Genomic DNA, 17164 nt, shown 5'->3' on the forward strand with positions numbered 1-17164 from the left:
TGCTGTGGCCACTCTGTCCTCAGCTGCTTTAATTCTGGTTCACGCGTTGCTTGGGTCTGCTCAGCACTGTCTTCTCCACCCCTCCTGGAAAGGGCATGACAAGATGCAGGAGGTTTGTAAGGCCTCACGTTGGCTGAATTTCTGCTTAATAGAGAAGGAGCAAAGCTCTGTTTAGCCACAAATGGGCTTATATTGAGAGGCTGGCTTCAGTCACGGGCAGAGATGTGGGAGGAGGGACCATTTTATGCATTTCAGGGCTGATACGGAGTTGTACAAAGAGGAAACCAGCCTCTGGTGGCAGCTCCTGCTGCCTCTGCACCCCAACTGCCCATGAGGACCAGCTGTGGTCTCGGCACAGTCCTGGAGCCTTCTGGCTATGGAAGGAGGGGTCAGCTTTAGGGCAGCAACTTGCAAGCTTTCTGGGTGACTGCTCACAAGTCCTTTGTCCTCTCTTTGCCTCAGTTTCCCTAGTGTAAAATGGAGAGAGTAGCGTTGTGCTGCCATATAGCAGTGCCGGGATGAGTAGCTCAGCATGAGAGATACTCCTATAGGATAATCTATGCTGATGGACGCCACAGCTGGGCTTGCGTTTGGCTGCAAGGGCCAAATGGGGTTTTGGAGGTAGCAAAAGCTGAACCTATCTTATCTCTGGGTGAAAATCATCAGGGGGAGGACAGGGTGGCTCATGGCCAGGGGACAAGGGACTCAGGGGTCTGTCAGTGGAGGTGAAGCACCTGAAGAGCTGAAGGGGCCAAATGGTGCAAAGTGCGAAGGCTCTTTCAGGGTCTGCTCTCATGATAACAGCTCTTGGGGTTATAAATTAAAAAACTGGGTTCATTTTGTCCCAGTTAATCTTTGGGTTTATCCTTAAGGTAATTTCATGGGTGGCTGAGAGTCACTAGGCATTGCCCCACAGCCTGTGGCAGGCTCTGTCTGTGCTTTGACCCTCTGCTCCCACCTCATCCAAGCTGGGAAAGTCGCCTCTTGGGTGCTACTATGGCCCCTGGGACCCTCACCTGCTGTAGTGCTGGGCGCTGTAAAGAGACAGAAGCTGTTTTTTAATTCTGGATCTGAACAAAAGCAGGCAAATTACTGCTGTGCACCAAGACAATATGGAGGGGGGTTACTCCAGACCCTTCTCAGGCCCCAGCACCTTTCATCTCTGGGCTGAACCCCGCTCATTCCCACTTCCTGCAGAGTGCACTAAGGATGCTGTCATGTATGGAGGCATACTTACAGGATTTTGCAGTATCTCTTGGGTAGGAAACCTTTCCTAGTTTGCTAGATGGCTCCCCCCCGCCTCCAAACCTCCCGGCTGAACGCACATCTGGGAGCATCTTCCCCAAACACATCCATCACAGCTGCCTTTCAGCAAACATCTGGAGATCCTACTGGCAGAAAGTCTTCCGAGTGCTCGGTGCGTTGAGCCCAGGGGCTACAGGACCTGCTCTGCAGAACCCCCCCGGAGCCCTCCGCGGCACGGCTGCTTACAGACTCACCCCCCCAGGCAGGAGCTGGGGGTCTCTGACCGCAGCCCCCTCTCCCTGCCCTCCCCCGGGCTCTCGCCCTGCCGCGGGGCTCCGGATCGATGCATGACTCACGGCTCTCAGCGCTTCACTCTGTCGAGAGTCCTGAAGTGAAGGGAAGCTCTGAGACAGAGAAAGAAGAGATGAGAGATGCTGCAGCCCCTCTCCTCCCGCTGCCTCTCCCCACCGAGTCCTCCCCTCTCTGAATTTATGCTCCGGGCTGCTGCATGACAGAGGAGAGGCTTCATGCTATTGCTTTCTCCCCTGCTTAGTGTGCGTGTGCGTGTGTGTGTGCATGGAGCTGAGCAGCAATTCCCCCCCCCCTTTTTTTTTTCAGCCTTTCCCTTTCCCTCCCCCTTTCCCCCTCATACTTCTCCTGCTGAATTAGCTGCCCACCTTTCCCTGAGAGAAGCCCTTAGAAATAACACTGGCAGCACAGGGTGGGTTTTTGGGGTGGTATCTCTTGGAGCCCTGCCCAAAATGGAGGGGTGGGGAGGAAGAGAGATGCCTGAATCCGGGGAGCATCTCCCGATCGGTCTGAAAGCCCCACTGCTCTGCAAGACATCAGCTCTGGGAAGCGGCATCCTTGGGCTTTACGCACTAGTTAACAGGCTGCGAGCTGCCTCGACTTGTTTTAAGCTTGCTCTCTCGCTTAATCTCATCTCCCTTCAGCGCGTGTGTGTGTGCATGTGTGTGTGTGTAGGGGGAGGACTTTATTTCCATTGGCTCAGCTTTCGCTGCCCACCCACATCTCTTCCACATCACCTTGGTGTCTCCCTAAATAAAACCAGCCCTTCTTATCGCACCGAGGAAATCAAGAGCGAGAGTTTGAATGGATTTTATATAAATATTTACCCCTACGAAGCTACTGCTGAGCTTGTGGGATAAACTCGCAGCAGCTGGCCTGAGACTCTCCTTCTCTCTCCCGCCTCTAAAAGGGTTTAATTACTTTCGAGAGGGGAGGGGAGAGATCCGGATCCCAGTTCCAGCTACAGACTGACCCGAAACGCAGTGCCAGGATTTAGCTAACTATCCCTCATGGATCTGAAGGACAGCACCAGCGAGGGTAGCATGGGCAGCCTGCAGCCTTCCAGCATCCAGATTTTTGCCAACACCTCCACGCTCCACGGGATCCGCCACGTCTTCGTCTACGGGCCAGTGACCATCCGCCGCCTGCTCTGGACCTTGGCCTTTGTGGGCTCGCTGGGTCTCCTCCTGGTTGAGAGCTCAGACCGGGTGGCTTTCTACTTCTCCTACCAGCACGTGACCAAAGTGGACGAGGTCGTGGCAAACAGCCTGGTCTTCCCTGCTGTCACCATCTGTAACCTCAACGAGTTTCGCTTTTCCCGGCTCACCACCAATGACCTGTACCATGCTGGGGAGCTCCTGGCTCTGCTTGACGTCAACCTGCAGATCCCCAACCCTCACCTGGCTGACCCAGCCGTTTTAGCCATCCTCCAAGAAAAGGCCAACTTTAAGCAGTATAAACCAAAAGTTTTCAACATGCAGGAGTTCCTGGCGCGGGTTGGCCATGACCTGAAGGATATGATGCTGTACTGCAAATTCAAAGGCCAAGAGTGCAACCATGAGGACTTCAAAACTGTGAGTATGAGCAGACACTCTGCTTTTCTCTTCTCTGGGTGTGCGGATGGTGGTGGTGTTGCAGGACCAGGACAGCACTGGAGGTCACTGGCCAACCTGTGTGGGCACAGTGCGATGAGTGAATGGTCACTGCCGGGCTCTGGCATGGCAGAGGAGGAGGAGGCAGCCTGTTGAGTTGAAGTTTGTTTGCTGGAGTCCTGACGGGGCGTTAGGTGGCACAGCCCTGCAAGGGGTTTGCAGGAGGTCCAGCCTCCATCCTGCAGAAGGCCCATGGCTCCCAGGCAGCTGCTTGATGACAGAGCAGGGCATCAGATGGCTTCTGCTGAGCATTAGAGGGGTCTCTTGCGATGGCCAGTGAATGTTAGCCAGCTGAAGAAAGTAGAGGGTGCTGGAAAGAGGCCAGCAAGAAAGGCAGGCGTTAGGGGATGGTCTGAGTGATGTCCATTAGCTAGTTGTATTTCCCCAGGTGTTTGTAGCTTTGCTGAAATCTTGGAAGGGGAAATTTTTCTGCTTGTACCTAGTGGTCATGGCTCATAAATCCTAGTTTGCTGTGCAGTGTGGGCAGCAGCTGGGTCCCTTCCTGGTGCTGTGTTAGAGAGAAGGGTGGGGAAAAAAAGGAGAGGAAAAGAAATCCGGCTCTGCTCTGAGCCCAGTCTGCTCTCAGGCTGGTGGGGTGGTGGAGCGAGCTGGGTAGCCTGAGGATCCTGAAGGAAGGAGACACTGTTCAGTTTACAGCTTGTGGATGACACCCTGATGGCAGTGTAGGCTGTCCTGGGTAGTTTGGCTGGCAAAAAGTATCAGCTTAAAATAAAAATAAGAAGTAGGTTGCCTGGAAGAAGTGATGCCCCCAGCATGTGGCTGGGGCAGGATAGGGTGCTGAGCTGGGCAAGGGGCTGCAGAGGGGTCTGGTCCCCCCTGGGCTGGTGCTTTGAGTCCTGTCCTGGCAGAGATGTGGGTATGCGGGCTGGAGACTGGGCTAAATCGTACTTTGCTCTCAGGCCATGCTGGCCAGTCCCTTCGCACCGATTCAGCTGGTTGAGGGGGTTGGTAATCCTGGAGTGAGTAACGCTACAGCTTTCAGATGGTTGTTTCTGCGGGAGCGATGCTGCTTGTTCTGCTCGCTACTCACTGTCCTGCAGACAGGCAGGTGCCATAACAGGTTTCATGGTGGTCTGGTTTGTCAGCAGGATTTTTGTCTGTTTTTAGGAAAAGGGAATATTTTGTGTCTCTGCTGCTTTTGGATCTCCCAGCAAATGAGTCCAACTGACTCATGCTACAAAGTCATTGCCATCACCTGGACTGTGCTCTCTTTAAACGTCTGAGCAGGAACGTATAATTTTATGCCTCAGTTATTGCCTGTGCATAACCCTGATGCCTTGCCCATTTCAAACTGGATATGCAGGCAAACTGCTCCTCTGCTCCTGCTCCTTGGGGAGACGTTGGGCTGTGTGAGTCGTAGGAAGGTATCAAGAAAGTCACTAGGAGAAGAGCTTCCTAAGGAAAAGCCCTGTGTGACTAAGTCTGGAGAATGGGATAGAAAGGAGAAACAAATGCAAAAGTCCAGGGAACAGAAGAGTTGGGGAGTGAGGACAGATCCCAACAGGATGGACAGTCCTCCCCTAACCATAGCAAGGGTGTGGGGAGAGGGAGCTATTCTGCCCGTGGTCTTCCCAATAATGCAATAAGCACCAGCCAAAAGCAAAAGCCTCAAAGCCAGCAAGCAAACAGCACATTCAAAACATCTGCAGGACTTAAAAAAACAGGTCCTGTTCTCAGATAAGAGGGGAGCTCTTGACAGCGTCCCTGGCACACGGTGGGGTGTCATCTCCCCGGCCATTTAGTTTTTCAAGGTAGCTGCTTCTGAAACAATGATTCTTTTTTTTTTTTTTTTTTTTTTTTTTCCATGGGGAATACAGTAGTTTCCAGAAAGACTAAACATTCCCTGTCTGCTGAATAAACCCTTGCTCTGCTAAAAAGGGTTAGGGCCAGCTGGAAACAGATAGGATATTACGGACTGACAGTGCTTGTCCTTGTCAGAGTACTGTAGAGATTCAGAAACAGGGCAGTGAAATTACTTCAGTCTATTCTGCAAAGCAGCTCCTAGATGATCCAGAAGAAAACATCTTCCCCACATTGCCTTTGTGCCTTTCTAACAGAGGCACGTGTTTCACTCTCACTGACTCCAGGTAGTCCCTCAGGTTATGGAAATCCAGGGAGCAGTACTCAAAAGGGACTCGACAACACTGATTTCCTTCCAGGCTTTACCTCTCAGAGATAAAAAGCAGCAAAAAGTGTCTGCTTGAAAGCTGAGTAGGTCTTTCCACAGGGAAAGACTGTAAAGGTCTTTGAACTGCCTCTGGGCTGAATCAGAACCTCCTGTCCTGGATGAATTTTACATTTAATCACCAACGACCTGTTGCAACTGCATATAGGCTCTGTGACAGCCCATCCATTCTGCTGCATTACCAGTTGGAAAAAGAGGAGAAGCATCATGCCTGTAGCCTGATCTATTTCCTGTCAGGAAGCAGAGGGTGTAAATCCCAGAGCAGTTTTGTAATACGTCATCATGGCGAAGAACTCCGGCTCTTTTTCTATACTCCCTGAATTCAGGCATCTGGGAGCAGAAGAGGCAGGAGTTTTGCAGCAGGAGGCGGCATCAAAGCAGTTAACTCTGCAATCAGGTACTGCTGAAGAAGTTAGTGCAGAATTGCCAGCTGCTCAGCCATCCCTTTTGATGCACGGCGGGGTGCGTGTTGTGTGCAGTGTGTCCCCTGAAAACAGCACGCCCTGCTTTTGCCACACGGGAAAGCAGGAGCTGGAATGGCAGTGCCTTAGCACTTTGAAAACGTGACTTAACCCTCCTTCCTCCTGCAGTTCCCTGTTTCAATTCTCCGTCACTGCTTTATTAACAGGATTTGAGCTGTGCTTTCCTTACACTCTCTGTTCCTTCTCCCCAGGATAATGTCTAATGCCTCTCAGACAACAGTTCCCCATATTATGGTCTGCTCAGAGGAGTGAGTCCCCTAAGCTTTTCTGAAGAGATACATCCAAAGGGAACAGCAAGGTCTTAGCAGAATATGTGCTGATTCCTGAGCCAGCGTTGCAATGCACTGAGCAGCACATAAGATAATGCAGACCTCTGCTGTAGGCAAAGCAATGAAGAACAGAAAATTGGGCAGAATACACATTAGCAAACCCATTCCCTTGGAATATTTGGAGGAGGGAAGCCTGATAACAGCAGCAGCTGAGGAAATCCCCTCCTTTTTTTTGTGCATCGCTCCTCCCAGGAGGTCTCTGTTGAAAATGACCTCGCAGATGGCATTTTTCTGGAGGAGCTGTGCTCATGCTGCTCGACATGACATTAAGGTCTTCCCATCCTACTGCTGCTGAGTGTGGTAAAGCTGTGGCTCCGTCAGCCCTAGACAGACTGCTGTGATTTTCTGGGTATCTCTGTGGGAGTGCTGGAGCAAAGCCTCTTTCCTGGACCTGTTGTTGTGGCATGTGGTCATTTGCTGTTCCAGTATGAGATGAACCGAGCAATGGCAGGGGAGCCTTGCAGGAGATTTTTGTGTGTGGCACGGCAAATCCATGCGGCAGCAGGGAAGAAAAGTCTGTGAAAACCCCTTTCAGCCCACGGGGCAAAGGCAGAATGACTGACGGGATGACCTGGGTGTAGATACCAAGGATATGAGCAGCAGCAGGGGGAACGGGCTATCTCAGTCTCACCTTGCTGAGACAATCAGCCCCAGCAGCCAAGCCCTGCTAGACATACTCAGACGATGGCAGTGGGTGTGCGTTCCGGTGCCTGAGCATGTTTTTCAGTTGGGTCATTTGCTAAATGGAATGTGTAGTGTGTGCTTCCTCGCACATCCAATTCTTTTCAGAGGTAACGCAGTAACTTAGCTTGTGCCTGCTATGCCTTCGTTGCTGGATGTCTATTTATTTTCAGTGGCCATGGCAATCGAAGGATATAACTCATTTATTTTCAATACACATTCTTACTGACAGACAGTGCCCGCATAATGGAGAGCATCTCATGTGAATATTTCTATTTTGAGACACAAGTTTCTGTCAATCTATCTGTCTTTCTCCATACATATTTTTTTCTTCCATTCTTTCTACTGCGCCCATGAGGCCACTATTTAGTAAATAGCTTTTGCTTTTTAGACTGATTAGTCCATTCTCATCTCCTATTATACAACTTTCACTTTCCTCAAGAAAAGAATGTCAGGGTGGTGGCTGCTTGATTTGGAAAAAACATTACTTCCTCATATTTATCATTTTTCTTTCTATTTAACATTTTTTTCTGGAAAATCATGACTTTTTCCAAAGTTTGCTCCAGAATCTGAGATGCCATAATGAGCTCTGCAATTCTGTGATATCTTTTACACAAATAAATCTTTCACTAGGAGACCAAATCTTTGTGCAGCCTTCCCAGTCTGCATTGTAACATCTTGAGTTTTCACACGCTATTGAATTTCAGTGCATGGGCATAGGCACAGGAGGGAGCGCAGGGTTATCGTGTTGCTGTTGTAGGTGTCTCAGTTGAGTGTCTAAAATGAGGTGGATTGCTCCTGGGTCACGTATCTGGCTGACATGCAAACCGTGCCCTTGAGATATGCAGACCCTCATTCTACCCAGCGTTTGCCTGGACTAAGTTTTTTTGTCTCTTAAGGATTTAGCTGTGAAATGAGTGTGGTAGTGCTTCCCCATGGAGCTGATGGGGTTTGTATTTTCTTTATTTATTACAGAATGTAGGATAATGCTTTAAAATTCACTAGAAAGTTGCATGGGAGGATGCCAGTTGTGATGAGCGTTTGTTCATTAAAAAAGCTTCCTGGGTCTTGAATGGTTACTGGAGGTAAAATCTAATGAAGAGAAGGCTGTAGAACCTCAGTGGGGTCTTTTCATGGCAAACCAAATTTTAAATGCTTTAATACTGAAAGTATTCACACTGGATGAAACAACTGTCATAGAACAGAAAATTCAGAAGTGTGGCTGTAAGTCATTTACCTGGGACGTGGGTGATCCATGTTTGAGATATTGGTTTGACTCAAGACCTGAGCAGCACAATGATAAACTCTTCCTTAATTTTCTTTTAAGAGGTCTGTGGTTTGTTCTGGTTTGAGCTGTTTCTTGGCCAGGCACACTCCCCTTCCTCACTAGGGGTTTGGGAAATAATCTGAAGATTTGAGTTACCTCGGAAATGAGCACAGCCAAAGTATCAGAGACAGCTGGAGATCAGAGGGTTGTGAGTGCAAAGAGAGAAGAGGCACAGGGAGGGCCCTGGAGGAGGAAAGACAAAGCACTTCTGTGCATAAGAGCCAGATGTGGGCTCAGCCTTTCTTTCCCCGTGGCCTTGGCTTACGCCGTGCACCTGGCCGCTTCGTTTGAGGGAGAGCAAGAACCACTCTTGTCTTCTAAGTGATTCCCATTCACCACAATTATTCATCAGGAGGCCAAGTAAGAGCTCCTCTGTCCCCTGATCCATACCACACCTGCCGAGGGATTTGCACTCAAAACAGCATCTGGAGCTGAAGCAAAATGCAAATGCTGCCCTTGAGATGAGGAAGAAATGCTGAGCAAGAAGGATGTCATTAGAGTTGGAAGGACAGAGGAGATTTTTGAGGGCTGCAAGGCTTTATCAAAATATTCCCGGCAATTGCATGAGGCTTTTCTTTCCTTTGGAAATACCTCTGAGTCTGGCTTCTTGCACCTCAGCTCTCTTACCTGCAAAACCGGGGGAAATAGCCTTTCTCCCAGAGACAGACTGAGAACTAAAGTACTGGAAGGCTGTGGAGAGGCGAGGTTATAAAAGACAGAGAACAAGGATGACAAATGTCTTTCAGCCACCATGTCCTGGTGCTTCCTTAGCCTGTGGCTCTCTGCGACTAACACATTTCATCTCACAGGGTCTCCCTGACAACTGGTCTTGGATAAAGGTCTCCTGGGTACAGCGCGCTGTCTGCAGTGGATGAAGGGTGAGATCATGGGAAGCATGCAAATGTACTTGTGCTCTTTCAACATGAACCAGACTTTAAATTTAGTCATGCCCAAAACTGTAAGTGAAGACCAGGAAAGACAAAGAACGTATAAAAAACCCAGCATGGTTTCCATCTGAAGAGGTAAATTGGAACAACAGAGCTTGTCCTGACCTTCTTCCATACACCTCAGGCAAGTGCCCCTTGGAGACTTCCTGACAAATAATAAATAACCTCCCAGATGTTCCCTCTTGCAGAATCTTTGTGCTTATCTGACCAAGTGCAGTGATGCCACATGAAAAAACATGATGTGACAGCTGTAAACCACTCTGTGGGTTTACTCTAAACACTCCTTGCAAGGTCCTGACCACTGCAGTTCAGTGTCCATGATCCCCATGGAAGGAAATGGGCACAAAGCGAAACCAGCAGTCATAAAGGGAAACCAGAGGAGTTCACACTTGATTAAAGGAGAAAACAGGTCTGACTTCAGTGTTGGCCTGGGTGGCCCCTTGAGGTCCCTTCCAACCGGAATTATTTTATGATTCTATAACCAAAAACAGGTGCATACCTGCTGGGTCTTATCCCCTTTTGCTGTTTTTTGGGAGTCTCATTTTTTTCATGTTCAATTCACTCTCAGTCTTCAACGCGAGCATGAAAAATGACAGCCAATTTTGGAAGATGGCTACCTTCCCCTCTGTGAGCCTTGCGTAGAAGTTTGAGTTCACATTATGGACCTAAGGAAAAATATTGGCCTAAAATGCACAGTTGTTGACAACTCTCTGCACTGAGCATCAGAGGCATTCACAGCTCTGATTCCATAATGAACCCATCACAGTTTCTCTGAGCAAGCCCCTGGCCTTTTCCATCTCCTGGAACCATCCCTGTTTGCTTTAGAACAGACAGTGGAGATTCCCTGAAAAAAAAAAAAAAACCAACCCTCAAATCCATCATTCAGCTCCTCTTGACTGAGAAAATGTGCCTCACAGCTCCTGAGGACCGCAGCCGGCTGCACAGCAGCAGGGACAGCGAGGTCATCTGAGGCATCTCCATCTCCTCTGGCAGAGCCTGGCGTCTGCGAGTACCTCCTACGCCTTCACTAAAGCATTTGTTAAAGGAATTTATACCTGGAGTGCCAGCCAGACTCAGCGTGGCTGGTGCAGCAGAATTTCACATTAATTGGCTGTCAGGGGGAGCGCATGGTCAGGGTGTGGGCAATAAAAGGCAATATATCGCTCGGATACTGTGATAAGGTGGGCCCAAGCAAGGTGCTGGATGGATGTGTTGCTGCCGCAGCTATACCAACTGCATGTAGCATTCAAAAGATACAGAAAGTATTTTGCCTACTGGGCTGATGTGACCCTTCATGTAGGTTTCCATAGGAAGAGCTCTTTGGAAAAACTTTCTTGCCTACAAGGTGAGCACAACTATGAGAGAGTTGGGTGGGGGGAAGAACGCTGGAGTAAGCCGTACTGTCCCTGTGCCAAAGGGAGGAAAAGATGAACTGCGGCTGTATTTGCAGGTTGCAAAAGTCAGCAGCTCTTTTGCCACCTGAATCTGCTGAGAGATTAAGAAAAAAAAAACCTTAAATGTATTCCCTTTATTGAGGGATGAGCAAAACCTGAATGGTCTTCTAAAAGCTTGTGAGGATTTCCAGACCTGCAAGTAGCTGTGAGGAAACCTCCTAGGGATCACAAACTCAACAAGCTAAGATGGAAAATGAGCTAGATGAGGTGGACATATCCGAGTCCCATCTGCCACAGATTAATCTATGAGACCAGCACCAGAAAAACAAAATTGCCCCTTGGAGGTAAAAGAGACTGTGAGTAATTTAAACAGATTGACATCAGTATGCTCAGGGCCTATCAAGAAACAATTTCCATCCAGCCATGAATATTTACAACTGAAGCACATTCCATTATTTGAAGAAAAGCTGAATTGTTTTGATCATTTGTTGTTGTTGTTGCTGCTGAAGAAAGGATTTAGCCTGTGTGTTAAGTCAGGAGGCGTGAAGTGAGGAACTGAACGGTAATGGAAAATGCACATATTATTTGCTCAGGGTTTGGTAGATGAAAGGAGGTTTAATCTGCACTTGGTTAGACTTCCAGAGAGGAGCCCATCGCAGGGGAACCTGGGCCATCAGTACTTCTTCGCATGCAATAGAAGTTGCTCAGTTGTCTGCTCCTGTCAGCGATGTGATTTCCTCAGAGACTGCAATTTGAAGAGAAAATCAGAAGTGAGCAAGACTGATCCAGATTCAATCTACTCACCAGATGTTTCTTCAGATCAGTTTGAGGTTGCACGAGAAGGTGATTCCAGGCTCTGCCCAAGTGATGGGAGCTTTACGCCAAGCCTTTGGACTTCCCTTTCAGTCAGTCCAAAGGTTGCTCAGATTTCACTTCCAGTGGGAGTTTGTTGGGAAATGGAGTTTCTCCTTAGGGAAACCAATAGTTCTGAGTCTGTCCTCCTTCCATATCTGAAAAAAAAAAAAACCCAAACAAACCAACAACAGGTTGAGGGCCAAAAATTTTAGTGGGATGAATTTTAACTGCTTTAAAAATCTGAATCTTCATGATGTTGTCTCAACATTGTTGAAGAGTGATATATAAATGAATGTAATATAAAGATGGGCTTGGAATTAAAAGAATTAAAAATGTGTTTGCCCTTTTAAAGGCTTTTACATTATTGGAGGAAGAAAGTAAAAATAACCCATTTAGGCATTTTTCTGTTTCATGTTTCGTCCTTGTTCTTTCCAAGCTTTCTGAAATCCCACGCTCATGCAGTGGAGGACAGTCCTGCAAGGACTTCACTTTATGGAGCTGAATCCCCTAACAGTGATTCAAACTGTTTGTTCACCTGAAGGTTTGAGGGAAATTAATCTTACGCCAGGAGAAGAGGATAAATAAACCCAAACAAATGTTCTCTGGTGACTTAATTGCATGTACTGTGAGCAGGACAATTTAAGGCCTCAAATCTCTGCCACCGTGATGGGTGACTGACTTCCCCCAGTTCAAGTAGAAAATGGTGAGCTGAAGCCCTGGTACAGCAGAGAGTATGATTGTCATGTGGACCACTCAATGGCAGGCAAGAAAACATCAGTGCAGTATGCCACAGGCGGGACAATAAAGGACTAAATCAATTGCAGCAGAGAGTTAATGACCAGTGGGAGGAATTAATGTAAGCTTAACCCTTAATTAGCTAAATTTTCAACACCACACTCCGCTGCTCCCTGACACTAAAATGGATGGTGTATATAGAGATATCCATTAGAGCCTCTGTGTTTCTTCCAGTGCCACCTGCTATGCTTTGGAAGAGCAGCATGTGTGATCCATCTTTGCCTACCGTGCACGAAACGGCAGCGTCAGTAGCGCTGTTAACTCGTCAGCAGTTTTCCAGTGATGGAGAAACCTGTGAGAGCTGAACAAGGATATCAGAGATGCTTCAGCTTGACCTCCAATGTGTGATAGCATTACGTTTTGGGAGATGGGAGGGACTCTAAGCCATCTGGAAAGTGATGATTTATTTGGGGGGGGGGGGGGGGCTTGGGTTAGAACAGGATTTTTGTCTCCAAGTTTCTTGGTTTTTTACTGAAAATATGAACCAGAAATGGTACTGTGAAGTCTGCTGCGAACTGCAGCTTCAGTTCATCATACTCCCATTTTTCTCTGGACACACTGGTTGGATTATATCTCCCAGAACGTAACATGGTGTCTCCTCTTTTGCTAGGGAGATGATGGCTGGTTACAGCAGTCACACAGGTTCTGATGTATTAATTTTTTTCTTTGAAGCAGTTAATGTTTGGGCACTTTTCAGGAAAAGAAAAAAAGTGTTTTCCCAAAAGGTGTTCTGAAAACTGCTGCTGTGGTAGATTCTCCAGCAATATTCCCATCCAAACCAATCTTTATGTAAAAAATGAAACAGTTTTCATGAGCAGCATGACCAGACAGAGTGTGGATATCATGCCCTCATTAAGAGAAGGAGTTGCTGTGCCAGATATTAAGTTTTGTACTTGTTGATTGAACTGCATTTTGTGTACTCCACCCTGGTGATGAATCCCACAGCCACCATCCCTTCAACAGATGCTCCAGGAACACTCTAAGTGGCCATTAACTAATGCTAAATTATGATGGAGCATCTCCTGAAATACATGTGACATCCACATGAATAACAAATGAATTTGTTTCTGTCAAGGCAATGACAGCGGATTGCAGTTGAATTAACATGAGTGCTGTTTGCTGCTCTACACCAACTGCAACGAGTTCCTTGTAGGGTGCATGCAATTACAGGGACACAAATGACAGAGGAGGGATGCTATGAGTGTGAAGATGCAGGGCTATAGACCGATGTTAAGCATGAGCTGTGGGAAAAAGTAAGTTCCAGGCTGACAAACCAATCCTATTTCTATTGAACCCCAGTGGAGTTTGCCTCCTAAAGACATTAATGAAAGTGAGATCATGTTGTTAGCCCCCACAATTGCATCCATCCCTGGAAAAATAATTTTCTTCTCAGTATCTCTTGGCAGTAAAAAAAGACCCTTAGAGGTCATTCTTATGATGATGCCCCTGTACATCTGCATCTCTCCAGGCAAAAGTACATCAAGAGGGAAAGGATTTTTCTATGGTCTTCATGCCTGATACTAGAAAAATGTGCAAGGGTTTCTCTGCTGGGTACGTTAGTGTTCAGAAACTTGTGCTGCATCTCTGCTTCTGGTGGCACGTTGTGTCAGGTTGAGCCGTTGCTCCCAGCTCCTTGTTCTCAATCTGTGTTGCGTATCTTGGCTGTGCGGGGTGTGAAGCGGCAGTTCAATGAGGCAGGAAAAGGGATGAGGGGAGAGCAACAGGGGAAGAGGGAAGGTGAGACAGAAATGGGAGAAAACTGTGTTTATGGCACAAGGAAGCAGAGCCCTGAGGTTAGCTCAAAGAAAAACAAATCCAGATCAGAAACAAGTACGGGTTTTTGAAACAGATTGATGAGCCTGGAATTGGTCTGAACATTTCCGTTGAAAACTTTCCATCAGAAAATGCTTTCTGAATGCAAAAAATTGCTTTGCTCAAGTTACACTGACTGGGATGAGATTTCCCATGAGAAAAATGAAAGCTTTTTGTCTTAAAGCATTTCTATTTTCCATGAAATTAATTAAAAAAAAATCTCAGAGCAAAATAAAATCTTGAAACCCTAGGATGTCTCATTAAATGGATGTTCTGATTTTCAGCTAGTTCTGAATTAAGTAATGGAAAAAAAATCACCTGGAGCTGGGGAACTTGCCACCACGTGCAATCTCTACATCTTGCACTTGTAGGGCAGGTGCACCCCAGGCTCTATTTTACATGGGTTTTGAGGCAAAACCTGGTATTATCTGATGTTAGTAAGGGTGAACCCTCAGTTATATATTCATATATGGCTTTCCCTGAATAGGGGGATTTCATACACCGCATTCAAACGAGTCCTCTATTTCAAAGGCAGATTTCAGAGCAAGATGCTTTCTGATAGACCATCCTCTGGGCTTTCTGGAGATGGTTCAGTTTTAGCCTTATTTCCTGATAACAGAAGGTTTCAGAAATTTTGCCTCCATTTGAAAGAGCAGGAGAAGTCTCAAAGACATTTGGTTTCTACAAGTTTCATGAAAACTGGCAGCTGGGAGAGACCCAAACTTGACTCCACCGAGGACGAACAGGGTCAACGATGGTATTATACATTTTGTCTGACAGCGACCAGCTGTCCAACAAGCATATGTGCCCCACTTTCTCCAAAAGCAGCCTGGCAATAACAAGACAGCTTACACTTTTCTTACAGTACAGACAGCACGACGAAGAAAAAATCAGCATGCATAGGGCTGTACTACCCATGGGACATGGAGAAACAACCCAGAGGTAGCTCTGTCTGCGTGTGGAGGTAGGCACATGGATGTGGATGTTAGCTGCTCCTGGCTTATTCTGCTTTTGCCTGGTGGGAATCCTAAGGGATTTGGGACAAAAGAAGACAAAATATCCTCATTCTTAGGAAACAAGCTTCATTAATTCTTCTGTTTCAAGAACAACTTGTTTTATAGTGGATTTGCTTTTTCAAAGGTTACGTAAAGCTTTCATTTTCCCCCTTGCATTTGCTGAAGAGGTTCTCTACTGCTGAATGTGTGGGTAATTGAACATGCACGTGTGTGTGTCTACTTATATGCACATGAATCAACCTGCTGGGCTGTCACTGCAGTTCCTGCTGGGAGCATAGGTGCTGCATCCTGATTTTTTAACCACCATGGTGTCCAGAAATTCAGAGACGTTTATGCTGGTTTGTTATTGAGGCATGGCTTTGGGATACGGTGCTGTATATACAATATGGGCTACACAGACAGAGAGGATTTGGGGACGACCAGAGCCACATGGTGCTAGGTGGTTTATGCAGTAAATGCCCACACCCCATCTCTCAAAAAGAAAGTGGGAATGTGGAAGAGGGACTGGGAGACTGGAGACATACTTTTATTTTTAAGCTAAGGCCCAGACAAATGGTGTGAATCTGATTCTTCCCTCCTGAGCTTGGGAAAGGGTGGGAAAAGTACAAGTTTAAACCATTTTAACACCTTCTCTTGCTGGACTCTGCCATTCTGAACAGTCTCCAACCATCCTGGAGTCACTTCTTTTACACTTGTGGCTCATGGCTCTCCAAAAGAGATGGGAAAAAGCAAAGAGCTCCTGTATGGAGCCCTCCAGCCTTGCTCCTGCTGTGCCCTCTGCTGGTCCCCATGAAGAGGAGACTGTGAGCAGAAATACTGCCATTTCCCTTCAACAGCCAGGTTATCCATTTAGTCCCATTACATCCATGGTGGTTAGCTCTCCATCTCCAACCTGAAGTGAGCCAGCAGCTAATTTCCTTGGGCTGAAAACAGGGGCACTGATATTCTTGCCCCATGGCTTGCACAGGACAGATGGCATGGGTGGAAGCTGACCTGCACACCTTCTCCCAGGGACTGGACCACTCTCCATGATATTCATCACCAAAGAAGATGTACGTGTGGCCACATTGAGGAGGACTAGGAGGAGACCCCAAAATCCATATAGGGTGACGCTGCTTTGTCTCACCAGGATCTACTCGCAGCTTAATTCCATGGGCAACAGCTTTTCCCCTCCAAACAACTAGCTCTGAGTCTGCCTAATTCCCGGCAGCAGGAGCGGGCTCATGGTGCTGCTGTGAACCTGTGCTGCAGGACTTGGGATGCACGAGCTGACCGCAGCTTTGCATCGTGCTCCTCGGGGTGTGGGTGAGAACAGCCGTCCGCCCAGCTCTGAGCCTCCGTAATACCGTGTCAGTACAGCGTTCGCATCCCTCTGTTCAGATTCACGATAAAATTGTCAGCTCCTTGGCCCATGGACTGTCTTCCTGGTTTATGTTTATTATTAAACATTTATTTTTGAAATTGATTAAAAATTAAATAAGGGAGAGGATTTGTTTTAGCCTGCCTCACATAATGACGTGGATTGTGATTTTGTGCGGAGACAATATCCATCATTCGCGTTTGGAAGGAATTAAAACCAAACAGATTTTTCTATGAATGTCTTCACTCAAAAAACATTCTGATAGCCTTGCTTACTATATTTGCAAGTCAGGTACACGGTGTACCTGAGCGTCCATAGCTATTCCCAGCTCTGCAAACCCCAGATAGCGTCTGCAAGCGCCCGCAGGCTAAACAGCATCCCTAAGTAAAACGTCTGCCTCCCTTCCACTTTGGAATGCTGTTAAATGTGGAAGGGTATTTCTAAGCCTAAGATTACTCCTCCATTTCGTGTGCCGTTGGCTGTTTGTTGGTACAATTAATTGCAGAATATTTTCCTCCCATGTTTCAAAACAATCTATAATGGTACCCCTTGCAGGGGGTTAAAATAAAGTGCAGCTACCACAGGTAAATTCACGTGGCAAACTATTTCTAGAGATCAAGCAAGGACAATTTAGTCACCAGGGATAGGGAAATGTGTTGTGCATTTGTTTTGTCACAAATCAGGTAGCTACATACACAGTCCCCATTTGCAAAGTAATCTCGGAAGTTGGGGAAGAGGTGTAAGTGAATTTTTA

General features: G+C 47.2%; 1 protein-coding gene across 2 annotated transcripts in view; it reads left to right on the forward strand.

Moving 5' to 3' along the window:
- Nucleotides 1-2411: 2411 nt before the first annotated feature.
- Nucleotides 2412-17164, forward strand: part of ASIC2 (acid sensing ion channel subunit 2) — a 510703-nt gene continuing 495950 nt past the window's right edge. The window contains exon 1 of one of the 2 annotated variants that reach the window (XM_054801831.1): nucleotides 2412-3128. In XM_054801831.1, coding sequence (XP_054657806.1) covers nucleotides 2565-3128 — 564 coding nt within the window. In that variant the 5' untranslated portion in view covers nucleotides 2412-2564. The remainder of the gene's footprint in view (nucleotides 3129-17164) is intronic. The other variant, XR_008573929.1, reaches the window with a different exon arrangement.

The sequence above is a fragment of the Grus americana genome, chromosome 22, assembly GCF_028858705.1.
Source record: "Grus americana isolate bGruAme1 chromosome 22, bGruAme1.mat, whole genome shotgun sequence".
Lineage (NCBI taxonomy): Eukaryota > Metazoa > Chordata > Aves > Gruiformes > Gruidae > Grus > Grus americana.